Consider the following 27591-nt stretch of genomic DNA (forward strand, 5'->3'; position numbering starts at 1 on the left):
AGAAAAAACACTGTGAATCAATCACGAACAGTTGCAGCCTGCAGCTCAGATACTAACACTGCATGTAATTTAGAGGATAGCTTACAGGCGGGATCTGCATGCTGTGAGAAACTGGGCACGAGTGGCCTGCAGCCAGGACAAGGGTACCACAGGTGCCAGCTCATCAGAGGACAAGTTTGCACACGAGCTCTGCTGCAGAGAAGTCAAATGAGCACTTCAAAGGGGTGGGCTACAGCTGATGGGTATGCACAATGAAATGCTTGGTGCATTGGCAAGCCTGATAGAAAACCTGTGTGCAATGTCAAGGATCATGGAGGAGTCCAGCACCAACTTGGCACAGGGCTTTGCGCAGAGCTTGGAGGCCAACCTTTCCAGCGTGGAAGTTTATGGCCAACTGCATTAGCACACATGCAGACCCAACCACGATGCAGAGCGCCTGCGGGTCTGATGTCTCAGTTTCCATTGCAGCAGAAAAGGCTGGGTCCTGCAGTGAAAGCTCAGAATGAAGTAAGATAAGATCAACTTGCTCTCATGCAAGCTCATGTGCCATCACGGCTGCAGATAGCAGTATTCAAAGGGGCCTGAAGGGCATCACAGCAGTGCAGCAATCGATCCTCCAACTAGGGAGTGGCAGTGGTTCCGTGGAGCGTGAACCTGCTGTCTGTTCTCAGGATAACAGCATTTTTCCACCCACACTAGCCACTCCACCAAAGCTTTTGCTCTTGCCTGTCAGCCAGCCAGCCAGCCCAGTGCTTTGCCCATGCACAGTATACTATAAATGGCATGTTTTGAAAAGTGTAGATGTGTAGAGAGAGCTTGATGTCCATACACAAACCCCCTTAAAGGTGCCAGGGCAAGTTGATAAGAGTTAAAAAAACATATGGGTTACTCGGGTTTATAAATTGTGGGATAGAATATAAAAGCAAAGAGATCATGCTAGAATTTTATAAATCACTGGTTAGGCCTCAGCTGGAATATTGTGGTAATTCTGGACATCACACTTCAGGAAAAATGTAAAGGTATTCGAAACTGTAGAGAGGTTCATCAGGATGTTACCAGGGATGAGGGACTTCAGTTATTAGGGGAGGCTGGTAAAGTTAGGACTGTTCCCCTTAGAACAGGGAAGGTTAACAAAGTAGCTAATAGAGGTTTTCAAGATGAGAGATTTTGATGGAATGAATAAGAAAAAAAATTCCCTCTGACAACTGGGTCAATAACTTGAGGTCATGGATTCCAAAATCATTGGTAGAAGATCTAGAGGGGAGATGAGGAGCTCCGCCAGGGCCACTCAGCTCCTGACCTCATTACAGCCTTGGTTCAAACATGGACAAAATAGCTGAACTCGAGGTGAGGTGAGAGTGACTGCCCTTGACATTAAGGCAGCATTTGACCGAGTATGGCATCAAGGAGCCCTAGCAAAACTGAGGTCAATGGGAATCAGGGGGAAAACCCTCCGCTGGCTGGAGTCATACCTAGCGCAAAGGAAGATGGTTGTGTTTGTTGGAGGTCGATCATCTGAGCTCCAGGACATCACTGCAGGAGTTCCTCAGGGTAGTGTCCTCGGCCCAACCATCTTCAGCTGCTTCATCAATGACCTTCCTTCAATCATAAGGTCAGAAGTGGGGATGTTCGCTGATGATTGCACAATGTTCAGCACCATTCGTGACTCCTCAGATACTGAAGCAGTCCGTGCAGAAATGCAGCAAGACCTGGACAATATCCAGGCTTGGGCTGATAAGTGGCAAATTACAATCGCGCCACACAAGTGCCAGGCAATGACCATCTCCAACAAGAGAGAATCTAACCATCTCCCTTTGACATTCAACGGCATTACCATCGCTGAATCCCCCACTATCAACATCCTAGGGGCTACCATTTACCAGAAACTGAACTGGAGTAGCCATACAAATACCATGGCTACAAGAGCAGGTCAGAGGCTAGGAATCCTGAGGCGAGTAACTCACCTCCTGACTCCCCAAAGCCTGTCCACCATCCACAAGGTACAAGTCAGGAGTGTGATGGAATACACTCCACTTGCCTGGATGGATGCAGATCCAACAACACTCAAGAAGCTCGACACCATCCAGGAAAAAGCAACCCGCTTGATTGGCACCCCATCTACAAACATTCACTCCCTCCACCACCGACGCACAGTGGCAGCAGTGTGTACCATCTACAAGATGCACTGCAGCAATGCACCAAGGCTCCTTAGTCAGTACCTTCCAAACCCGTGACCTCTACCAACCAGAAGGACAAGGGCAGCAAATACATGGGAACACCACCACCTGCAAGTTCCCCTCCAAGTCACACACCATCCTGACTTGGAACTATATCGCCGTTCCTTCACTGTCGCTGGGTCAAATTCCTGGAACTCCCTTCCTAACAGCACTGTGGGTATACCTACCCCAAATGGACTGCAGCGGTTCAAGAAGGCAGCTCACCACCACCTTCTCAATGGCAATTTGGGATGGGCAATAAATGCTGGCATGGCCAGTGACGCCTACATCCCATGAATGAATTAAAAAAAAAAGTCTTTTCACTGAGTTGTTGGCATCTGGAACACACTACCTGAAAAGGTGGAGGAAGCTGATTCCATAAGCAACTTTAAAAAGGGAGTCGGACAGGTATTTGAGGATGAAGAACTTACAGCGTTATGGACAAAAAGTAGGGACGTGGAACTAAGCAAGACTGCTCTTTCAAAAAGCCAGCACAGGCACTATAGGCCAAATAGCCTCCTTCTTGGTACTGTAGTTTTCTATGGTTTCATGATAATTGATAATGCTCATGTGTTCCTAATTGCCCTATTCTGTCCACACTAGCACTTAAGAGGGAGCTGGATAAGCATGAGGGAAAAAAGAAAGGAAGGATATATTGATAAGGTGAGATGAAGTGAGGTGGGAGGAGGCTCATGTGGAGCATAAATACCAGCATAGACCTGTTGGGCCGAATGGCCTGTTTCTATGCTGTAAAATCTATGTATCTAGTAGCCATCCTCAAAGTTATGTTGGTGCTACTACAAGCAACATCTGAAAGTCAAAGACAGGAGAAAAAATACAGGCAGCAAGAAAATGCAGGTTTTCCAATTATTAAGCATCACACAAAACATTTAATCTAAATTTGGATTGCTGTGATTAACCACACTCACCTCCATAGTAGAATTAATGTTGGTTTTCAGATAGCCTGTGAGTGCCCCAACTTGTAATGCAAAATATGGTAATGCCCAATTTTCCCTTAAAGGAATGGTATGTTCCACTCTGGTTGTATCAATCCTAAAATAGATAAATGAAATCAGATTAAGGCACATGCAATTCTGAAGTCTAAGTGTAGGTGTCAGGCTTGGCCCAGTGGTAGACAGAAGGTTGTGGAATCAAGGCCCACTCCAGAAACTGAAGCAAGCAATTTAGGCAGATACTGCAGTACTGAGGGTGTGTTACACTGTTGGAGGTGTTATCTTTTGATTAAGACTTTAAACTAAATGGATATTGAAGATCCTATGGTACGATTTGTAGTAAAACAAGGACGTTCTCAGTGTTCTGGCCAATATTTATTCCTCAGTCAACATCACTAAAAACAGTTTATCTGCTACGTAAATCCTCTGCACAAATTGGCTTCAGCCTGTCCCTACATTACACCAGTGACTACACTTCAAAAGTACTTCAATGGCTGTAACACTTCGGGACATTCCAAGGTTGTTAAAGTGCAAGGAATAGTCATAATAAAGCAACATCTGTGAAGACAATGTTGATTGGCTAATGCATGCTAAAGTAAGTAAAATAAAACTCATGAGTGTATTGAAACAATGAATTCCTGCACCACCTATATTATCAAACTCTACACTATCATGGTGAAGCTGTTCTGTCATGACTACTAATACCATGAAATATTTACTTTAGATTGGCATCTCTTAGGAATTTGATTCCACAATAGGACCTGATCAGAGACACCAGCTGCAGCAGCAGTGGCGGAGGATGAAAGAGAGCAGGAGAACAACATGGACCTGATCAGATACACTAGCAGCAGCGGCAAAGGATAGAAGACAGAGAATGGGGTAACAGCGCAGACCTGATCAGAGAAACTAGCACTGAGAAGAGGAAAAAGGTGTTGGTGGCAGGGGAGGGTGGAGAGGTGTGAGGGTGAGGTGGGGGGGGGGGTGGGGGGGGTGGTGCTGAGGGGAGAGGGCTGAACAGTGCAGACCTGATCAGTGACACCAGCAGCAGTGACAGAGAATAAGAGAGAGCACGTGGGGGAACAGCATGGACCTGATTGGTGCATTTCCAAAATGCAAGGAGTGATGCCAAAGGACAGCAGGTAAGTGAGTGGTTGGTGAGTATTAGTTTGTTTTTAAAACTAGGGCAGTGGTTTAAACCAGGACAGGGAAACTATAATGTACTATATTAATTTTATAGCTTAACTAGTTAAACTAATAACATTTCAAATCGGGATAAAAAAATAGCAGTAAGTGAATTCATAAGAGTAAGAGTCTGGAGGCATTAATTAAAATTAATTTAATTTTAATAAATAAAATTAAAAGCAAGGTACCAACTAGTTCCTAAAAAAGGGAATAGAGTTTGTTTTTTTTAAAGATCATGGATGGGCATCTGAGACCTGTTGCTTGCAATTCCTGCACCATGTGGGAACTTCAGGACACTTCATGTGTCTTGGGGGTTCGAAGTCACGTGTGGAGGAAGTGCCTCCAACTGCCTGAGCTTAAGCTCAGGACTTCTGAGCTTGAGGGGCAGCTGGAGTCACTGCGGAGTTTCAGGGAGGATAAGAGTTTCCTGGATCGAACGTTCCAGGAGGTGGTCACCCCACAGGGAGTGAGAGTTCAGGATAGATGGGTGGCCATACGCAAGGGTAATTCAAGTCCCCCAATATCACCACTGTATATTTCTTGCACATCTCTGTGATTTCCCTGCAGATTTGTTCCTCTCTCGCTCTCTCTCACTATTTGGAGGCTTACAGAATACCCCCAGTAGTGTGATCATAGACTTTTGCTTCTCTTACCGAATGGATTCTGTCTTTGCACCTTCAAGGACACCCTCCCTTTCTAACACTACAAAGCTCCCCTAATCAGTACTGCCACCCACCTCCCTTTTTTCCTTCCCTATCTTTTCTGAACACCTTATATCCTTGAATATTAAGCACCCATTTCTTACTATTTTTAAGCCACATTTCCATTATTGCCACTACATCATATTCCCACATAGCTATTTGTGCTTGTAGCTCATCAACCTTATTCACCACAATTTGTGCGTTTACATACATGCATTTCAACCCTGTCTTTGCATTCCTCATAGTCCTTCTTTCTCTGCTCCTATCGAATATGGTACTACTTCCTTTTCTAGTACTATCCAGCACTCTCACACCCTTATGCGCCCGATTATTATTTTTTACTTCTACATGCTGGTATTCATCCCCCAGCCAATTTAGTTTAAACCTTCCCCAACCACACTAGTGAACCCCCCCGTCAGGACGTTGGCTCCATTCCTGTTGAGGCACAACCCGTCCCTTTTGAATTGGTGCCTTCTGCCTCAGAACTGATCCCAATGTCGCAAGAATCTGAAGCCCTCCCTCCTGCACCATGCCTCAAGTCACACATTGATCCTCCCTATCTTCCTGTTTCTATTTTTGCTAGTCACGGCCCTGGCAGTAATCCAGAGATTATTACCCCTCGAGGTCCTACTTTTTAACTTCCTCCCTAGCTCCTGAAAATCTGACGGTGGCATTGGTGCCGTGGTCTGGCCTGCACTCCTTCATGGTGTCGTTACTCCCAACAGTATCCAATGCTGAATATCGGTTTGAGAGTGGCACACCACACATGAATACTCCTGCATCTTCTGCCTCTTCAGAAGATGAGGTGCTTTTCCGCGAGCTTGCGTTGATGTTCACTGGAACACTGCAGCAGGCCGAGGACAGAAATGTGGGCATGAGGACAAGGCGGTAAATTAAAATGGCAAGCAACTGGAAGCTCAAGATCATATTTGCGGACCAAGTGGAGGTGTTTTGCAAAGTGGTCACCCAATCTGCGTTGGGTCTCCCCAATGTAGAGGAGACTGCATAGTGAGCAGCGAATACAGTATACTAAATTGAAAGAAGTACAAGTAAATCGCTGCTTCACCTGGAAGGAGGGTTTGGGACCTTGGATGGTGAGGACAGAGGAGGTAAAAGGGCAGGTATTACTCCTCCGGTGATTGCATGGAAAGGTGCCATGGCAAGGGGACCAAGTATTGGGGGTGATGGAGGAGTGGACCAGGGTGTCGTGGAGGGAATGGGCCCTTCGGAATGCTGACGGGGAGGGGAGGGGAAGATGTGTTTGCTGGTGGTGTCACACTGGAGGTGGCGGAAATGGCAGAGGATGAGCTTTTGGATATGGAGGCTGGTGGGATGAAAAGTGAGAACAAGGGGAACCCTGTCACAGTTCTGGGAGGGAGGGGAAGGGGATGAGGGCAGATGTGAGGGAAATGGGTTGAACACAGTCAAGGGTCCTGTCAACCACAGTGGGGGGGAATCCTCGGATGAGGAAAAGGGAAGACACATCAGAGACGCTGTTGTGGAAGGTTGCATCATCAGAACAGATGCGTTGGAGACGGAGAAACTGGGAGAATGGAATGGAATCCTTACAGGAAGTGAGGAAGTGTAGTCAAGGTAGCTGCGGGAGTCAGTAGGCTTACAATAAATACTACTGGATAGCCTATCCCCAGAGATGGAGATAGAGAAGTCGAGGAAGGGAAGTGTCGGAGATGGACCATGTAAAGGTGAGAGAAGGGTAGAAATTGGAAGCAAAGTTGATGAAGTTTTCCAGTTTGGGGCGAGAGCAGGAAACAGCACCAATACAATCATCAATATACCGGAAGAAGAGGTGAGGGAAGGGGGCCTGAGTAGGACTGGAACAAGGAATGTTCGACATACCCCAGAAAAAGACAGGCATAACTAGGACCCATACGGGTACCCATAGCAACACATTTTATTTGGAGAAAGTGAGTGGAGTTGAAGGAGAAGTTGTTCAATGTGAGAACAAGTTCAGCCAGGCAGAGGAGGGTGGGGACTGGTTGGGTCTCTGTTCAAGGAAGAGGCAGAGAGCCCTCAGACCACCTTGGTGGGGGATGGAGGTGTAGTGAGATTGAACGTCCACAGTAAAGAGGCGACGGTTAGGGCCAGGAAACTGGAAACTGCCAAAATGACGTAGGGTGTCAGAAGAATCACGGATGTAGGTGGGAAGAGACTGGATGAGCGGAGAAAGAATAGAATCAAGATAGGAGGAAATAAGTTCAGTGGGGCAGGGACAGGCTAAAATGATGGGTCTACTGGAACAGTCCTGTTTGTGTATTTTGGGAAGGAAATAGAAGCAGGCTGTTCGGGGTTGTGAGACTATGAGGTGGGAAGCTGTAGAGGGAAGACCTCCAGAGGAGATGAGGTCAGTGACAGTCCTGAAGACAATGGCTTGATGTTTGGTGGTGGGGTCATAGTCCAGGGGGAGGTAGGAAGAAGTGTCTGAGAGTTGGCGCTCAGCCTCTGTAAGGTAGAGGTCAGTCTGCCAGACAACAATAGCACCACCCTTGACAGCAGGCTTCATGAAGTTCATTTATTTATGCATTCAAAATTATGAAGGATTTTTATAAAGTAGATAAGATCAAAGTGTTTCTACTAGCAGTAACCAAAGAACACAGATTTAAGACAACCAGCAATTAAAACCAAGGGAAGATTAGGAGAACGTAGCGAGTTATGATATGGAATGAACTACCTGAAAAGGAGGTAGAAGCAGAATCAACAGTAATGTTCAAAAGAGAATTGGATATATTCAGGAAAAGGAGACATTTGGAGGGCGTGGGGAAAAAGGGAAGTGTGACTAAGTGGATAGCTCTTCAAAAAGCTGGCACTGATACGATGGACCGAATGGCCCCTTTCTATGCTGTATTGTTCTATGAAATACAGTGCTGTACTTACTGAGTAATCCCAGTACAGATTGAAGCATTGGGTTGAGGGCTGAATGTCAGTTCAGAAACAGATTTAATAAGCTGCTGCTATACCTTAAGAGGACAGTAATTACTCCGAGAAATGTGTTAGCAGCAAGCAAAATGATAACTTCACTGGAGTGAAAATGATAGTTGAGGGTACTGCAGAACCCCTTTAACAGGAGAGCTCTGGAGGCCGAAGGAGGTACAGTAAAACTAGGCTCTCATTTTTGAATCCAAGGAGCATCATCCCGAAAAATCTGCAATTTTGGGCTTCAAAGAAAGATGCAACCTAGTAGGCAAATTCTATGTTGCACGTGAGGAAGTTATCAGCACAGGGGAGGAAAAAAAATGATCATTCTGTAGAAGTTTGCCAAACATATCCTGAATGTTGCACCATCTTGGAGAGTGCAAAGCCCCCTCCTGCTGTTGGTCATTTTTCAAGCAAGTGATAAGGTCATTCACTGTGGTAAATAAGACATCAGTAACCTGATGCATCTGGTTTGCTTTGACCGGGTGTCATCTGCAGCTGCTTCAAAAACAAACTCAGTTGCATAGACTTTTACCACCAGAACCAGAGCCATCCCAGTTGTGGATGAAATTTGAAGTTCAGTCTGTGGAAGAGGGAAAAGTTCTGAGACTGCTTCTCTGATGTAGCGTGTACATTTTTTTTTTTTGGACATGCCCAAGCAACTCTGACAGGGTCTATAGACACCTGTTTGGGCAAGAGTGGGTTGGATCGGGGCTGGCCAACTCCAGTGCAGGAGCAGTGGCCTCTGTGCAGTCCTGCACAACTAATCCACTGAGCAAGAGGAACTTCCAGGCGAATATCTACCCAATGAACATAAAGGTTTTGAATTAATTAGTGGTAGAAACAGAGAATATTAAGCTAAAATTCAGTGTAAAATGGGCTATAAAAACGTGCACAGGATAAAATGCAACAAAAGAAAACAAAAAACAAAAGCACCAGCTTACCGTCACTCCCAAAGCAGGTTACGCAGCTTTAAAAGAATGACGGTCAATAATCAGAAATTAGTTTGCAGATGTGCCTGTTTGAAAAAAGTCTTCAGCAACCATGTCATATTTCAGTGGAAAATCACAAGGTAAGGAATTCTAACCTAATTAGCACAAGTTTTACTTCCTTAATTAGGTCCATGGATGTCCAATAATGCACTTACATACATTAAAGAACACTCCACTATGTGCAGGTACATACCTTGTTTGCGATGGTAAAAGATAAGAAAATCCAATTTCTGCATTAAGACAGGCTTACCGGTTGATAATGTACCACACTACTGTAAGCATGCCTGCCATCCATGTCCCACTCAGCATCCAGCTTGTGACATACAGGGCAGTCACATAAACTGCTTGCAATCCAAATATTATGCCAATGTAAAAATATACTGGCTCAATTGCTTCCTACAGAAAAATTGAAAAGAAAAAAAAACTTAATAATGCCAGTTTCTGCAAAGTAAGTTTGCACAGAATGGACAGATGTATTAAGCAGAGTCTCTAGAATGCTCCATTCAGATAATTTCATGATCCTGTCGCAGCCCTATCTCTGACCAATGCTCCCTGAAAGCCAAGCTTCCTGTTGGGTGCCAAGAACGAACCTTCACAAAGGGATTCAAAAAGGGATTGACTTACCATTAATTAGGAAGTTACGAAGAATGGTCTTATTAATATTACAGCACCGACACCCACAAATTTTTTATTTATTTTTATTTATTTTATTTAGAGATACAGCACTGAAACAGGCCCTTCGGCCCACCGAATCTGTGCCGACCATCAACCACCCATTTATACTAATCCTACATTAATCCCATATTCCCTACCACATCCCCTCAATTCCCCTTCCACCTACCTCCAATAGGGGCAATTTACAATGGCCAATTTACCTATCAACCTCCAAGTCTTTGGCTGTGGGAGGAAACCAGAGCATCTAGCGGAAACCCACGCGGTCACAGGGAGAACTTGCAAACTCCGCACAGGAGGTACCCAGAATCGAACCCGGGTCGCTGGAGCTGTGAGGTTGCGGTGCTAACCACTGCGTCACTGTGCCACCCAAATATAATAGCTCTGCTGAAGAAACACTCCAAAATAAGGCCATATTATTGTATATTCATTAAAAATGTTTATCCCCCAGAACCCATATTTCATAAAAAATAAATCACATTGCGACAGGCACCTTTTTTTTTAGGGACTTGGTACAGAAATCCAATGTTGCTTTACCTAGCCATAGCAGTGTGCAGAGGTGACTGGAACTACAAATAAAACACAGCAGAGAAATAAAAGCAAAATATTGCAGATGCTGGAAATCTGAAATAAAACCAAAAACCAAAAAAATGCTGGAAATACTCAGCAGGTCTGGCAGCATCTGTGCAGTGAGAAGCAACGTTAACGTTTCAGATCAGTGACCTTTCATCAGAACTGGCAAAGGTTTGAAATGTAATAGGTTTTAAGCAAATAAAGTGGGGGTGGGGCAAAAGAGAACAAATGGGCAGGTGTTGATAGGACAGAGGGTCACAGAGAATAACTGACAAGGAGGTCATGGGGCAAAGACTAAGAGTGTGTTAATGGTGCGGTGAAATAAAAAGCATTAGTGCAGACAGGCTGTTAAATGACAGAATAATGAAAGCCCTAGCCACTAGCAAAAACAAGAAAAAAAAAAGAAAAAAAAAAAGTGGGCGGACACATGGTAAAAAAGTGTAATGATGAAACAAACTACAATAAAAATAAAAAATACAAAGTAAACTCAAAAAAAGGGGGAGGGTCAGGCGTGCTCTGAAATTATTGAACAGCAGAGAAATATGTACATATTATGGGTTTAAAAGGTACTCGAGTCAGTGTTTGGAGTTGACAGCATGGTTTCCGCAAGTTTGACTAGTGTTGCATTTCCCAGCTGTGATGGTTAATTTTACTTATTCCAATTCAAAGAAATAACTTGCTGAAAACCCTTGAGAGAAAAACTTAAAAAACTTAAAATGTGAGTTTCTGATAAGTATTTAAGGGCTAAACCACTTTTAGATCCTCCTGCTGTTGTTATGAGAAGCACCTTTAAACAGCCAGGCTCTGTATCTATTTTCAATAAGATCAGCACTTTCAGTAGCGGCTGTTGTCAGGAACACTGGAGGTCAGCATGTAATACCCTCAGCTCCCTGCAGCAGAGGGCGGGCAGTTGGCTCAAGGATGGTGTTTTTGGCAATCTCTCATGGGTTAAGGAACTGGAGTCATGGGCAGGTATACAAGAGAGCTGTAAGCCAGCAGATATTACCAACAGGAGTACAGCAGACAACTACGGTAGCAATGGAAAGATGCAGCTGAGTAGGGATAGGCAGAGCAATCAGCAGTGTATAGTAATTTAGGAACTTTTCACAAGGGCTGTTACTCCACTATGAAAGATTATCAATGTTCTGTCGTATCAGACAAAAGTTCCTTTAAGACCCTACATTAGTAGTGCTCTTACTGCTATAAAATATATTTTCTCCCGACACCACAAAAACATTTAACCGTAGCTCTCTTAGTGCCTTCATATTCAGAATAAAAACAATAAAACAAACTGCATTCAAAGATAGTGTCTATACATGCACTACACATTGACGAGTACATACTTGACTACCGGTAATGCGGTACAGAATGCCAGCGAAGACTTCTGGATACAAATTGATTTGCTGCACTGAATTAAGGGTCCTTAATGACAACGTCTTGTTATCATGCATCAATTCAAAAAGGCCTAATGGTAAAATAAAATATCTTCCATTAAAGAGGAATATTGAAATAGTGTAACATATTGTCAAGAAGACCCCCACCAGCCAAGAATGAGGCATATTAATTTTGTCATATGAACATTAATTTTGACAGTGCTTGGAGAGATAAAAGAATTGCTCACTGATTCAATTAACAGAGATTGGGCTGAACAATGGTCAGGGTAAGAGACAGCACTACACCAACAACCCCACCCCCAACCCCGAGAACTTTGGAATCCACAAAAGACGCAAGGGGGGGGGTTTGTTGAAAAAACTCAGTCACATGACTAACCTGCTGGCCAAACTGGAGATTTGAATTGTGCTCACAGGACAGTTTGAATTCAGACTGCAGATTGTAACTGAACCTGGAACAAGACAGCCTCTCTCGCTTTCTCACAAGCCTCTGGACCCACCGCTTAAACCTCAAGAGAGAAAAGACTCCTACAACGAAACAAATTGAAGCGTGCACTGGGCCCCAATGAACAGTAAGACTTACCGGCAACCAAAGACTCCACATTGAACTTAAAGGGCCGTAAATAATTACCAGATATTGCCTTAAACATTTCCCCTTTATTCCTTCTACTTTTTCTGTCTCTATCTGCGTGTGTTTATTGCATATGCATGCTAGCGTGATCGCGTTGTGTACTCATAGTCGTTAACCGAATTAGAGTTTAAGATTAATAAACTTCCACCTTTCTTGTTTAAATCTAAGAAAACTTGTCTGATTTATTTGCCTTACAGTTGGAAAGCAGTGAACAAGGATTCACTAAGGGGCGGGTGGGGGGGGAGCTAAAAACACGGTGTTTTTAAAATTAAACCCTGTTACTGTTAGACCAGGCAAAGGCTGTTGGGAACCCCTAGACCCCTGTCTTACCTTTTTCGTAGTTTAGAAAGAAAAATGCAGCTCCAAGCTTATTTAAACATACTGAGCAAATCACTTTTATACAACATTATGTAACTAAGTTTCTTGCCTGATAGGCTTTCGCCATGAAAGATGGCTTGGTTACACATGAGAATGACCACACCAGTGAGGAGGTCATCAGCAATGAAGCACAGCATGTGTGAAACATCAGAGATCCAACAGCACAATGGGTTACAAACATACAATAAATTAATCTGCATGTCCCAAAGTAAAAAATGCAGGTTACATTACAGAACACCCGAGCAAAATACTTACACTCCAGATACAAGCTTTAAAACACCCTAGAAATTGAGGGACAAAAGTCATGCTGCAAACCCAGAGGGAAAAGACAAAAGGGTATAGAATTAAAAGTGCTACAATAGGTTATGAGTGGCTTCAACTGGTTGCGGCTTGTGAGGAAAAATCTACCAAAGATACATTGCAAAATGTTTTAAAATACCTTCTTGGATTGACGTTGCCTGCAACATCTTTTTATAATAGTAGTAGTACAAGCCGCTGTCCTCTTGAAAAGAGATTTCTCGTTCAAGATCCTAAAGGGCACAGAAGCGAACAAGGTTGGTGACGGCATTTAGCCTTGTTCCTACAAAACCATGAAGCTAACAGTGAGAAGCCTGAAATATGTGTTACAATGACTTTCATGTGTAGAAATATCACATACCAGCAAACAAAACTAAACTGTATACACATTTGCAAATCTGTGCAGAGGATATACAAACATTGATAATGCATGAGGTATGTATATGCTTGATCAACTTTTCTGTTAGTTTTGAAACATTCAAGGGGAGATATTCTTGGATGTGCACCCAAGTACACTGATCACCTCAGGGCAGCGAATACTGGGAAATCAAGGGGTTTCAAGCACATACCTGTAAAGGGACTCACCTGATTTTCCTCAATTTAGCCACAGGTTCCTTTACAGGCATGTATTCCTATGCACCTGATTTAACCGCTGATTTAACACAGAACCCTGCCAGAACTTTGTACTGTTGACATTTCAGTGTCGGCACTTCAACTTATCAGATGTCAAACTGCAAACTCATGACCCGGTTTGGCCCTCAATCTAACATTACCATCAAGCCAGGGGACCAACCCTGATTCAATGAGGAGTATAGCACAGCATACCAGGAGCAGCACCAGGCATATCAAAAAAATGAGCTGCCAACCTGTTGAAGCTATAACACAGGTCTACATGCATGCTGAACAGCAGAAGCAGCATGCTATAGCGAGAGCTAAGCGATCCCATAACCAACGGATTAGGTCAAAGTTCTGCAGCCCTGACGCATCCAGCTGTGAATGGTGGCGTGCAATTGAACAACTAACCGGTGAATGACGTTCCACAAACATCCTAAATGATGGCACAAATCAGCATAATAGTTCAAAAGACAAAACAGAAGCATTGGCAACCATCTTCAGCAAGAAATGCACAGTGAATGATTCATCTCAGCCTCCTTATGAGTTCCCCAGCATCACAGATGCCAGTCTTCAGCCAATTCGATTCATACCACATGATTTCTAGAAATGGCTGAAGGCACTGGATACAGCAAAGGCTAAGGGCCCTGACAACATCCCGAATGTAGTACTGAAGACTTGTGTTCCAGAACTAGCTGCACCCTTAGCCAAACTATTCCAGTACAGCTACAACAATGGCATCTACCCGACAATGTCACTGAACTAGTAATTTGGAGGCCCAGGCAAACACCCATTTACCTCCTCTCTCCTCACTATCCAATGTCCCAAACACTCCTTTCAGGTGAAGCAGTGATTTACTTGTACTTATTTCAATTTAGTATACTGTATTCGCTGCTCACAATGTGGTCTCCTCGACCTTGGGGAGACCAAAAGCAGATTGGGTGACCGTTTTTTGGAACACCTCCGCTCAGTCCGAAAGCATGACCCCAAGCTTCTAGTTGCTGGCCATTTCAACACACCCACCCTGCTCTCATGCCCACGTCCTGGGATTGCCGCAGTGTTCCAGTGAACATCAATGCAAGCTCGAGGAACAGCACCTCATTTACCGATTAGGCACGCTACAGCGTGCCGGACTGAACATTGAGTTCAATAATTTCAGGAGCATGACGGGCCCCTTTTTAAAAAAGTTTTGGTTATTTTTTATTTGTTTATTTCATTTTAGTTTGTTTCTAACTACTGTTTTTTTCATGTTTGTGCTTGGGGCCAGGGCTGTTCATTTTTCTGTCAATTAACACCCTCTCTGTACTAACGCTTTGTATTTCATCACACCATTAACATACCATTTGCCTTTGTTCCATGACCTTCTGGTCAGTTATTCTCTGTGACCCTCCGTCATATCGACTTCTCTTTTGTTATCTCCTGCCCCACCCCTGCTTTACTTGCTTAAAACCTTTTACATTTCTAATATTTGCCAGTTCTGATGAAGGGTCACTGACCTGAAACGTTAACTCTGCATTTAACCATTTTTAGGGCACCTTTTCTAGCCCCTTGCCCTAGTGGGTAAGCAGAGCTAATCCTGAGCAGGGTTACTCAGGCACAGCTACAAACACTGAACCATCCTGCTGCCTTGATTAAGAACAGAGCAATTAATTGGTAGCTGCCGCCTAAGTGTCAGGTTGTGACTAGAAGCTCCAGATATCATGAACCTGCCCCTGTCGCCACCAGTTAATCGCCAAAGGGCTTGAGAAAATATGCTACCTGCAGAAGGGCCCGTGTATGGTGTCTTTTAGAGTGGGAGGCCTCTTGCATTGCAAGCCCCACACTATCCTGGTGGGGCATTACCTGGTTTCAATAGTCAGGCGCGCCCGTCTAATTGAAGACAAGGCGACACTGCAACCTTCTGTCCACCTTTACAGCCATCAGCTGGTCCACCACTGAAGGAAGATGGGATCTTGGAGTACCAGATTGTTAATGAATAACTCAGAACAACCCGAGAGACGAACAGCAATAGGAGCCCATGAGCTCCGACGCACTTAGCAAGACCTATAGAGCAGATGAGGGACAAATGAAAGAAAATGGCAGTGGGTATACTTGCTTCTGGAAAGGGAAGTCACGAGAACACAGAATTCATGGAGTCAGCTTTGCCATCAAAAACAAACTCATGAAGAAACTCCATGAATAAAAGCAAAATACTGCAGATGCTGGAAATATGAAATAAAAACAGAAAGTGCTGGAAATACTCATTAGGTCTGGCAGCATGTGTGGAGAGAGAAGCAAAGTTAACGCTTCAGGTCTGTGACCTTACATCAGAACTAACAAAGGTATGAAAAGTATTAGGTTTTAAGCAAGTGATGGGGGTAGTGGTGGTGGTCTCGCTGGACCTAATGCTTGGTCTTTTACCACAACCATTAACACGTTCTTTGCCTTTGTCCCATGACATCCCTTTATTTAATCTCTCCTGCCCTTTGCCCTATCACACACCTTCTCTTTTGTTCCCTTCCCCACCAGCACCACCCCCCCACCCTTCACTTGCTTAAAACCTAATACTTTTCTGATGAAAGGTTACAGACCTGAAACATTAACTCTGCTTCTCTCTCCACAGATGCAGCTTAGTAGTTCCAAAAAACTCCATGAACCCTGTTGGGATCTATGAGCATCTTATGACACTCAATCTTAAGCTCAAAGGCAATCAATCTGCCACCCCATCAGTGTTTATGTACCTACCTTGGACTCTGAGGACAAAGTGAATGAAACCTTCTATTCCAACCTGGACGCAACTCTGGCAGCTGTACCATCACAGTAAAAGATCATACTTCTCGGTGATTTCAATGCCAGGGTGGGGGACAAACACGCCCTTTGACTGAAGACCATTGGAAAGCATGGAGTTGGAAAGTCCAATCCCAACAGTGTGTGCCTCCTTACCCTGTGTGCTGAACACAATCTTGAGGTCACCAACACCCTTTTCTGCCAAAAAAAATATTTCAATACATCCTGGCAACATCCAAGATCAAAGCACTGACATTTAATAAACTATGTGATAGTCAGGACCAGGGATCAAAAAGATGTACAGATTACCCGTGCTATGGTTACGACCGACAAATGCTAGACAGACCAACTCATTCGCTTGAGGCAGGCCTGAAACTAGATAACTAGATAATGAAGTCAGTGTGACTAAGGGGAAGAGCAGGCAGGGAGCAGATGATGAATATAAAGGGACTGGTGGTCTGAGGTGCATTTGTTTTAATGCAAGAAGTGTAGTTGGTAAGGCAGATGAACTTAGGGCTTGGATTAGTACCTGGGAGTATGATACTATTGCTATTACTGAGACTTGGTTGAGGGAAGGGCATGATTGGCAACTAAATATCCCAGGATATCGATGCTTCAGGCGGGATAGAGGGAGGTAAAAGGGGTGGAGGAGTTGCATTACTGGTCAAAGAGGATATCACAGCTGTGCTGAAGGAGGGCACTATGGAGGACTCGAGCAGTGAGGCAATATGGACAGAACTCAGAAATAGGAAGGGTGCGGTAACAATGTTGGGGCTGTACTACAGGCCTCCCAACAGCGAGCGTGAAATAGAGGTACAAATATGTAAACAGATTATGGAAAGATGTAGGAGCAACAGGGTGGTGGTGATAGGAGATTTTAATTTTCCCAACATTGACTGGGATTCGCTTAATGTTAGAGGTCCAGATGGAGCAGAATTTGTAAGGAGCATCCAGGAGGGTTTTCTAGAGCAGTATGTAAATAGTCCAACTCGGGAAGGGGCCATACTGGACCTGGTGTTGGGGAATGAGCCCGGCCAGGTTGTTGAAGTTTCAGTAGGGGACTACTTTGGGAATAGTGATCACAATTCCGTAAGCTTTAAAATACTCATGGACAAAGACGAGAGTGGTCCAAAAGGAAGAGTGCTAAATTGGGGGAAGGCCAACTATACCAAAATTCGGCAGGAGCTGGGAAATGTAGATTGGGAGCAGCTGTTTGAAGGTAAATCCACATGTGATATGTGGGAGGCTTTTAAAGAGAGGTCGATTAGCGTGCAGGAGAGACATGTTCCTGTGAAAATGAGGGATAGAAATGGCAAGATTAGGGAACCATGGATGACAGGTGAAATTGTGAGACTAGCTAAGAGGAAAAAGGAAGCATACATAAGGTCTAGGCGGCTGATGAAAGACGAAGCTTTGAAAGAATATCGGGAATGTAGGACCAATCTGAAACGAGGAATTAAGAGGGCTAAAAGGGGTCATGAAATATCTTTAGCAAACAGGGTTAAGGAAAATCCCAAAGCCTTTTATTCATATATAAGGAGAAAGAGGGTATCTAGAGAAAGGATTGGCCCACTAAAGGACAAAGGAGGAATGTTATGCTTGGACTCAGAGAAAATGGGTGAGATTCTAAACGAGTACTTTGCATCGGTATTCACCGAGGAGAGGGACATGACGGATGTTGAGGTTAGGAACAGATGTTTGATTACTCTAGGTCAAGTCGGCATAAGGAGGGAGGAAGTGTTGGGTATTCTAAAGGGCATTAAGGTGGACAAGTCCCCAGGTCCGGATGGGATCTATCCCAGGTTACTGAGGGAAGCGAGAGAGGAAATAGCTGGGGCCTTAACAGATATCTTTGCAGCATCCTTAAACACGGGTGAGGTCCCGGAGGACTGGAGAATTGCTAATGTTGTCCCCTTGTTTAAGAAGGGTAGCAGGGATAATCCAGGTAATTATAGACCGGTGAGCCTGACGTCAGTGGTAGGGAAGCTGCTGGAGAAGATACTGAGGGATAGGATCTATTCCCATTTGGAAGAAAATGGGCTCATCAGTGATAGGCAACATGGTTTTGTGCAGGGAAGGTCATGTCTTACCAACTTAATAGAATTCTTTGAGGAAGTGACAAAGTTGATTGATGACGGAAGGGCTGTCGATGTCATATACATGGACTTCAGTAAGGCGTTTGATAAGGTTCCCCATGGCAGGTTGATGGAGAAAGTGAAGGCGCTTGGGGTCCAAGGTGTACTAGCTAGATGGATAAAGAACTGGCTGGGCAACAGGAGACAGAGAGTAGCAGTAGAAGGGAGTTTCTCAAAATGGAGACGTGTGACCAGTGGTGTTCCACAGGGATCCGTGCTGGGACCACTGTTGTTTGTGATATACATTAATGATTTGGAGGAAAGTATAGGTGGACTGATTAGCAAATTTGCAGACGACACTAAGATTGGTGGAGTAGCAGATAGTGAAGGGGACTGTCAGAGAATACAGCAGAATATAGATAGATTGGAGAGTTGGGCAGAGAAATGGCAGATGGAGTTCAATCAGGGCAAATGCGAGGTGATGCATTTTGGAAGATCCAATTCAAGAGTGAACTATACAGTAAATGGAAAAGTCCTGGGGAAAATTGATGTCCAGAGAGATTTGGGTGTTCAGGTCCACTGTTCCCTGAAGGTGGCAACGCAGGTAAATAGAGTGGTCAAGAAGGCATACGGCATGCTTTCCTTCATCGGACGGGGCATTGAGTACAAGAGTTGGCAGGTCATGTTACAGTTGTATAGGACTTTGGTTCGGCCACATTTGGAATACTGCGTACAGTTCTGGTCGCCACATTACCAAAAGGATGTGGATGCTTTGGAGAGGGTGCAGAGGAGGTTCACCAGGATGTTGCCTGGTATGGAGGGTGCTAGCTATGAAGAGAGGTTGAGTAGATTAGGATTATTTTCATTAGAAAGACGGAGGTTGAGGGGGGACCTGATTGAGGTGTACAAAATCATGAGAGGTATAGACAGGGTGGATAGCAAGAAGCTTTTTCCCAGAGTGGGGGTTTCAATTACTAGAGGACACGAGTTCAAAGTGAAAGGGGAAAAGTTTAGGGGGGATATGCGTGGAAAGTTCTTTACGCAGAGGGTGGTGGGCACCTGGAACGCATTGCCAGCGGAGGTGGTAGATGCGGGCACGATGGAGTCTTTTAAGATGTATCTGGACAGATACATGAATGGGCAGGAAGAAAAGAGATACAGAAGCTTAGAAAATAGGCGACATGTTTAGAGAGAGGATCTGGATCGGCGCAGGCTTGGAGGGCCGAAGGGCCTGTTCCTGTGCTGTAATTATCTTTGTTCTTTGTTCTTTGAAAAGGAACCAACAGCCGTGACAGGAACGGAGAAAGTTCAAGATCTCTGTTCTGCCAAATGACACCAAACTCAAGGAACATCAAGAACAAATGCTCAATCAGTAACTAGAGGAACAGATGGTCACTCCATCAAGCAACTTCCAAGATAACTGACAATTATTGAAATCTATCATTATTCATACATGCCAAGAAATCCTCGGACAATCACAAAAAGACATTAAGACTAGTATGATGACAGCGACACAGAAATATGCAAACTCAACTCATCGATTGTAAATGGACAATAATCCAAACATGGCAACAGGATACAAACTCCACAGAAAAAAGCTTGCCCACCAAACAGCCAAAGCTGAAGTTCAAAGCAAAACTCACAATTTGAAGAACAAAAGGTGGACAGAGAAGGCTGAGGAAATTCAACTCCTCGTTGACATGCATGACAAACAGCAACCAAAGAGATCTTTGGACCTTCAACACAAGGACGAACATTGACAATATCCAAAGATGGCAAGACTTTCCTCAAAGCCACAGACAGCATCAACACCTGCTAGAAAGAGCACTCTGTAAACTACTCAATCAGAACTCCACAATGGACTTGCACCTACTGGAGAACCTCCCACAACATACAATCAGAAGTGAGCTGGACTATGATCCAGCACTTGATGAAGTGATAACTGCTGTCAAACAGATGAAAAACAACCAAGCTTCTGGTCTTGACAATATCCCTGCGGAACGACTGAAACGTGGAGGAGACATACTAATCTCTTGGATACGTGCCATATTTGCGAAGCTCTAGCAGAATGAAGACATTCCAAGTGACCTTAGAGACGCCACAATGATCATAATCTTCAACATAGGCGATAAGTAAATCTACAGGGTCCTGGCATTGCTCTCAACTGTTAGCAAAGTCTTAGTTAAGTTACTCTGTAATCACCTCTTACCAATTGCAGAGAAGGTCCTTCCAGAGACTCAGTGTGGCTTCTGACCCGCCAGAGGAACAACTGGCGTGATCTTCACAGCACGCCAACTTCAGGAAAAGTGCACAGAGCAGAACATCCCATTGTACATGGCTTTCTTCGATTTAAGAGCCTTCGACTCAGTGAATCAAACTGCCCTTTGGAAGGTGCTACAACAATATGGATGCCCAGCTAATTCACAATCATCATATATCCCCTACATAACAATATGCAAATAACAAAGACAATGGCTCCACCACAGACCTCTTCCATGTCAAAACAGGCATCAATCAGAGGTGTGTCAATATACCAGCACCATTTTCAATCTTGCTTGTAGCAATGCTGCAACTCACTACTGACAGGCTCTCCCCCCACCTCTCCCCCCACACCCCCCCCCCCCACCACCCCAAGGTGTGATAATAACATCACACTGATGGTAAATGCTTCGACCTCAACTGGCTGAAGGCCAAAACCAAGCCAACAACCATTTCTGTAATAGAACTACAGTATGCTGATGATGCACAAGTTAGTGCTCACTCTGAAGAAGAACTACAACAGATAGCTGACGCATTCAACAAACTCTACCAGAGTGTGGGACTTGCCCTGAACACCAGGAAGATCAAAGTTCTCAACCAAACCACACCAAATGTATCAAATCCAACAACCAACTGAGATTCATGGTAAAATGTTGGAAAACGTCCCTCACTTCCTCAGTTTGGAAACTATTCATCCCAAAAAGCTGATATTGATGAAGAGGTACACCACCGAGTCCAATGTGCTAGCTCAGCCTGTGGTAAGTTACATACTCAATGTTTTTGAGAATCATGAGATCAGACCCAACACTAATCTCAAAGACTATCGGACAATGGTTCTCCCCACATTTCTCTGAAGCTTGGATAAATTATATGCGCCATATCAAAGCCCTAGGGGATCTTGCGAATCAAGTGGGAGGACAAAAGAACAAAAGTGACCATCTTCAGGACACTGGCATGCCAAGTACAGAGGCTATGATAATCTCACAACAGCTTAGAGGGACATGTTGTCAGAATACCCGACTCAAGACTGCCCAAACAGGTGCTCTACTCAGAGCAAAGGCAGGGAGTCTGTTCACACAGACAAGGACAAAAGAGCTGAACTCAAGAGGTGAGATGAGAGTCACTGCCCTTGACATCAAGGCAGCATTTGGCCAAGTACAGCATCAAGGAGCCCTAGCAAAACTGGAGTCAATGGGAATCAGGGGGAAAATTCTCACTGGTTGGCATCATACCTAACACAAAGGTTGTTATTGTTGGAGATCAATCATCTCAGTCCCAGGACATCACTGCAAGAGTTCCTCAGGGTAGCGTCCTAGGCCCAACCATTATCAAGTACTTCATCAATGAATTTCCCTCCACTATAAGGTCAGAAGTGGGGATGATCGCTGATGATTGCACAATGTTCAGCACCATTCGTGATTCCTCAGATACTGAAGCAGATGCAGCAAGACCTGAACAACATCCAGGCTTGGGCTGATAAGTGACGTAACATTCGCGCCACACAAGTGCCAGGCAATAACCATCTCAAACAAGAAAGAATCTAACCAACTCCCATTGACATTCAATGGCATTACCATCATTAAATCCCCCACTATCAACACCCTGGGGATTACCATTGACCAGAAGCTGAACTGGACCAGCCACATAAATACTCTGGCTACAAGAGCAGGTCAAAGGCTGGGAATTCTGCGGCGAGTAACTCACGTCCTTTCTCCCCCAATGCCTGTCCACCATCTACAAGGCACAAGTCAAGAGTGTGATGGAATACTCTCCACTTGCCTGGATGTGTGCTGCTCCAACAACACTCAAGAAGATCGACACCATCCAGGACAAAGCTGCCGTTTGATTGGCACCCCATCCACCACCTTCAACATTCACTCCCTTCACCACCGACGCACAGTGTGTACCATCTAAAAGATGCACTGCAACAACTCACCAAAGCTCGTTAGACAGCACCTTCCAATCCCGCAACCTCTACCACCTAGAAGGACAAGGGCAGCAGATGCATTGAAACACCACCACCTGCAAGTTCCCCTGCAACCCACACACTATCCTGACTTGGAACTATATCACCGTTCCTTCACTGTTGCTGGGTCAAAATCCTGGAACTCCCTTCCGAACAGCACTGTGGGTGTACCTACACCACATGGACTGCAACGGTTCAAGGTGGCAGCTCACCACCACCTTCTCAATGGCAAGGTTGGGCGGCACAGTGGCTAGCACCGCAGCCTCACAGCTCCGGCGACCAGGGTTCGTTTCTAGGTACTGCGTGTGCAGAGTTTGCAAGTTCTCCCTGTGACCGCGTGGGTTTTCGCCAGGTGCTCCGGTTTCCTCCCACAGCCAAAGACTTGCAGGTTGATAGGTAAATTGGCCATTGTAAATTGCCCCTACTATAGGTAGGTGGTAGGGGAATTAAGGGAAGGTAGGAACATGGGATTAATGTAGGACTAGTATAAATGGGTGACTGATGGTCGGCACAGACTCAGTGGGCCGAATAGCCTGTTTCAGTGCTGTATCTCTAAAATAAAAAAAATAAAAAAAATTAGGGATGGACAATAAATGCTGGCCAAGCCAGCAACGCCCACATCTCATGAACAAATAAAAAAAAAACAAACACAAGGGCCAAAGGAAACATTTCAAAGACAATCTAAAATCCTCCATGAAGGTCTGCTCTGTTAACATCAACACATGGATAGATGCCTAATCACGACCAAAATGGCGATCCATCATCAAAACAGATGTCAAGACCTTCAAATCAATAAAAGCAGCCACTGCGAGAGAACAGCCATTGAAAGACGAAAAAAAAAAAGAGGGCAGCTGCTCCAGCCAACAATCCGCCACAACCGATAAGCTCACTGTGGGAGAGCCTGTGCAGCTAAGACAGGGCTCATAAACCATCTGCGAATCCACAACCAACACTTCCACCCAACCATCCACAAGGAAGAATCACCCTCGACACAAGGGATGATGATGAGTAGATTAGAGGAAATGAACTGCCATCACTCATGGAAGGATTGTTATGTGCTCCAGGCAATGGCATGGCAGGAGGTGAAGGAACAGATGTGGCATCTGCTGCTGTTACATAAGAAACTGCCAAGGTGTGCCACTGCAAGTGGAGGTGATGCAAGGGTGAATAAGGGTACCGTGGAGGTAACAATGCCGCTGGAAAACAGAGTTAGGAGAATAACTGGTGATCTACTTAGTGGAAGGATCATTTTGTAGGTGATAGAAATAGCAGATGCTGATCTGTTAAATGCAGAGGCTAATGGAGGGAAAATGCAGACAAGGGGACCCCATCATTACTGTAAAAGAGGTGGGAGTGGCAAAAGAAGAAATACAAGAAATGAGGCAGACCTGTCAAAATTTCTGCCGACCATTACTGAGAGGAAACCAGCATTAGAAGAAACTTTGCCATGCAAAATGGAATAATCACAGAAAATGTCACAGAGACAGAGAAATTGGGAGAATTAATGGAAATTGAGGGGGAAAGAAATATTATCCAGAGAGCTATGAGAGTTGGCAGGCTTCTAATAGATTTCTGTAGAAAACCAATCACAAGAAATGAAGAGATAGAAGTCTAGGAAGGAAAGGGATGAGGTAGAGATGGATTATGTAAAATGAAGAATTGAAAGCATAGTTAATTAACACAATTCTCAAGATCCGAGCAAGGCAGAAGGTAGCACCAAAACAATGGTCAATGTAATGGAGGAAGAGGTCAGTAAAGGGACCTGAATAAGACTGAAACAATGTGTGTTCCACATAAGCTGTTCAACATTTCCTATAAAAAGTCAGGTATAGCTGGGCTGCCATTGTAACACCCATTATAAGGAGGAAATAAGTGGAGTCAAGAAAGTTTGTCAAAGAAAGAAAATGTTCAGCCAGGCAAAGGGTGGTTATGCTGAATGGGAACTGATATAGCCACTGTTCAACAATTTATTTACATTTTGTTAAATAAGAAATGAATCATGTCTTTATTGCATTTCTGTTACATCCAGTAATAAGTGACAGCTGGAAGAATACCAAAGGCAGCCCCCTGGAAAGCTAAATTAGGTTCACTTGGTAATGGATTCACATAATGCGCCATTGTTTAACTTTATTAAATCTGCCATTTTCCAATTCAATGATTCCCACATCCTTACACTAAAATTGCAACCTTGGCTGCATTTTTAGGATTTACCACTATGTTTAATCTCCATTTCACTTTTGGAATTTACTTTGCTTGCAGTGTGTCAACTTATTTCCATTTAATACCACTGATTTGATCTCTTTAGAACAACAGTATTTATATAGCACCTTCCACATATTAAAATGTCCTAAGGCACTTCAAAGGATCGTTATCAAACAAAATGTGATACCGAGCCATACAAGGAAACATTAGGGCAGATGACTAAAAGCTTTGTCAAAGAGGTAGGTTTAAGAAGCATCTTCAAGGAGGAAGGAGATAGAAACGTATAGGGGTTTAGGGAGAGAATCCCAGAACTTAGGGGGCTCAATTTTATCAGCCCCTCAACACCATGGGTCGCGGCGGGGGGGGGGGGCTGGTAAAATTCTGCGGGGAGAGGCCCGTCTCGACCCCCAACGTCGAGAAGGTCCCGCTGTATATTACCAGCTGCTGGGGGGGACCTCGGTGCAGCCCCCCCTCCCCCCACCCCGCTTGACGATGGGGCCTTCATCTAAATATTTAAATTAACAAAATTTAAATGCAAATGAACTTACCGACAGGCGCTGGCCGTTGCTTGCTGATTTTTTGGCCACTGAAAGCAACTCGCGCACCTTAGGAGCTCCATACGGAGTTCCAAGGCGAGAAACTGGTGGGGGGGGAATAAAATTTTCAGGGCGGAGGGGTCGGGGAGTGGGGAAAACACTTTTTATTGGCTGTGGGGATGGTGGGAAGGGGTTGAAGGGCAAATGTGAGAAGGTTAGGAGTGAAAGTTTGGGTCAGCAGTTAAATAACTTTTCAGAATAAGGGGCAATAAAAAGACCATGGGGGTGATTGGGAAAAGGCCTCCATCTTCCAATTACTTATTAAAAACCAATTACATGTAAGATGCCTTTAAACATGTAAAATGTTTGCTAAGGGCTTGAAGCCCTTTAAAAATGGCGCCGTTACCGGGGACGTGGCGGCCGCCCCCTCTATGTCATCGGGGGCGGCCGCTCCAGTCCCTCTATTTAAATGAGCCCCTGCACGTAATATCGTGGGGGCTCGGCGCCGGCACTTCCCTGTCAGAAGGCCACCGCTTTCATAGCACAGTGCACTGATAAAATTGAGCCCAGGGCCTTGGCAGCTGAAGGCGTGGCAGACAACGGCGAAGCGATTAAAATTGGGAATGCTGAGAGGCCAGAATTGGAGGAGCTCAGTTGTCTCAGAGGGTTGTAGGGCTGGAGGAGATTACACAGATAATGAATGGTGAGGCCATGGAGGGATCTGTAAACAAGTATGAGAATTATATATGATATAATAATAAAATAAATTGAGGCATTGCTTAACCAGGAGCCAATGTAGGTCAGTGAGCACAGGGGTGATGGATGAAAGGGACTTGGTGCAAGTTAGGACGCAGGCAATAGACTATCGGATGACCCAAAGTTTACGGAGGATAGAATGTCTGAGGTCTGCACAGGAATAGTCAAGTCTAGTGCTAACAAAGGAATAGATAAGGGATTCAGCAGCAGATGAGCTGAGGTGGGGCAGAGTGAGGCATGCTATGGAAGTGGAAATAGACGGTCTTACTGATAGTGTGGATATGTGGTCGGAAGTCCATCTGGAAATCAAACATAACACCAAGGTTGCGAACAGTCTGGTTCAACCTCAATAAGTTGTCAGGGACAGGAATGGAATCAGTGGCTAGGCAACAATGTTTGTTGAGGGGTGGGGGGAGACCTAAAACAATAGCTTCAGTCTTCCCAATATTTTGTTGGTGGAGATTTCTGTTCACTTAGTCCCAAATGTTGGACAAGCAGCCTAACAATTTAGAGACAAAGGTGGGGTCAAGAGAGGTAGTGCCTTTCGTCAGCAGACATGTGGTAGCTGATGCTATGTTTTCAGATGACGTCACCTGGAAAGCTCAGAACTGGTAGTTTTAAATAACCCCTATTCAAAACCACAACTCTGACTGGTGACAAAAACATTAGCTTAAAAGGAGAGATAAAAGGTGTCACTATGGCAACTCACAAGTTCAAGTTATACTTGTTTTCTTTGTAGGATATGTGAAACATTTCTTTGCCCAGGGTGTAGCTGCTGCTTCCTATCTCCTTCTGATCTCGTGAATTACATCAATTAAGCTTCCAATTCTTCAAGTTTACATTATCCATCTCATACTCATCCCTTCCTGGACTTCTCTCTCTCATTTTTTTGTCAGTCATTGTCAGTTTAAACTCAGCTAATTTTATATGAAGTATGTATCAGAAAAGATAATGCGAGATCAAATGAAGCAGAACAGCAGTAAAACCACAAAATGAAATACCACCTCGCAATGGGGGGGAAAACAAACCTAATAGCATCAAAGCTTTTACAAGAAATAAGCTTTTTTAAGTAACTGTTCCTGTAAACTGGCAATTGTCAAGATTATTATTTCACTATAAGTGTGAAAGTCACCTTACACAGACTTTGGTATCATTTACTAATACAATGAATCTGTAGGGCCCTTATTAATACAGTAAAACAGAAACTCAGATGCGTTACTCAATACCTCTGTTTGGAACAGTGTCAAAATAGTGCTTTGTTACAAGAAATGTGAACACAGATGACCTTCATCGCTTCAGTGCTTTAATCACTTAACAGTAGGAATGACTATAGATTTCTGCTCCAAAAATAAAAATGCTTTAAAAATACATTGTGCTGATAAACTAACAGTATCCCGAGTTTTAGATATTTGTCTTGTAGTCCGCGTACTAAATTTGTACAAATAGGCACTTCATTTTTTGTGCAGGTTCTGTGATGGAAATTAAATATGAATCTAAAGGTG

General features: G+C 44.3%; 1 protein-coding gene across 6 annotated transcripts in view; it reads right to left on the reverse strand.

Annotated features, from left to right (window-relative positions):
- The window catches only part of LOC137369892 (probable C-mannosyltransferase DPY19L4), a 114070-nt gene that overhangs the window by 52106 nt on the left and 34373 nt on the right, over positions 1-27591 (reverse strand). For all 6 annotated transcript variants that reach the window (XM_068031574.1, XM_068031576.1, XM_068031573.1 and 3 more), the window contains exons 4-7: positions 13060-13150; positions 11564-11685; positions 9226-9371; positions 3146-3269 (exon numbers count right to left, since the gene is read on the reverse strand). In XM_068031574.1, the coding sequence (XP_067887675.1) occupies positions 3146-3269; positions 9226-9371; positions 11564-11685; positions 13060-13150 (483 nt within the window). The remainder of the gene's footprint in view (positions 1-3145; positions 3270-9225; positions 9372-11563; positions 11686-13059; positions 13151-27591) is intronic.

The sequence above is a fragment of the Heterodontus francisci genome, chromosome 5, assembly GCF_036365525.1.
Source record: "Heterodontus francisci isolate sHetFra1 chromosome 5, sHetFra1.hap1, whole genome shotgun sequence".
In the NCBI taxonomy this organism is placed as follows: domain Eukaryota; kingdom Metazoa; phylum Chordata; class Chondrichthyes; order Heterodontiformes; family Heterodontidae; genus Heterodontus; species Heterodontus francisci.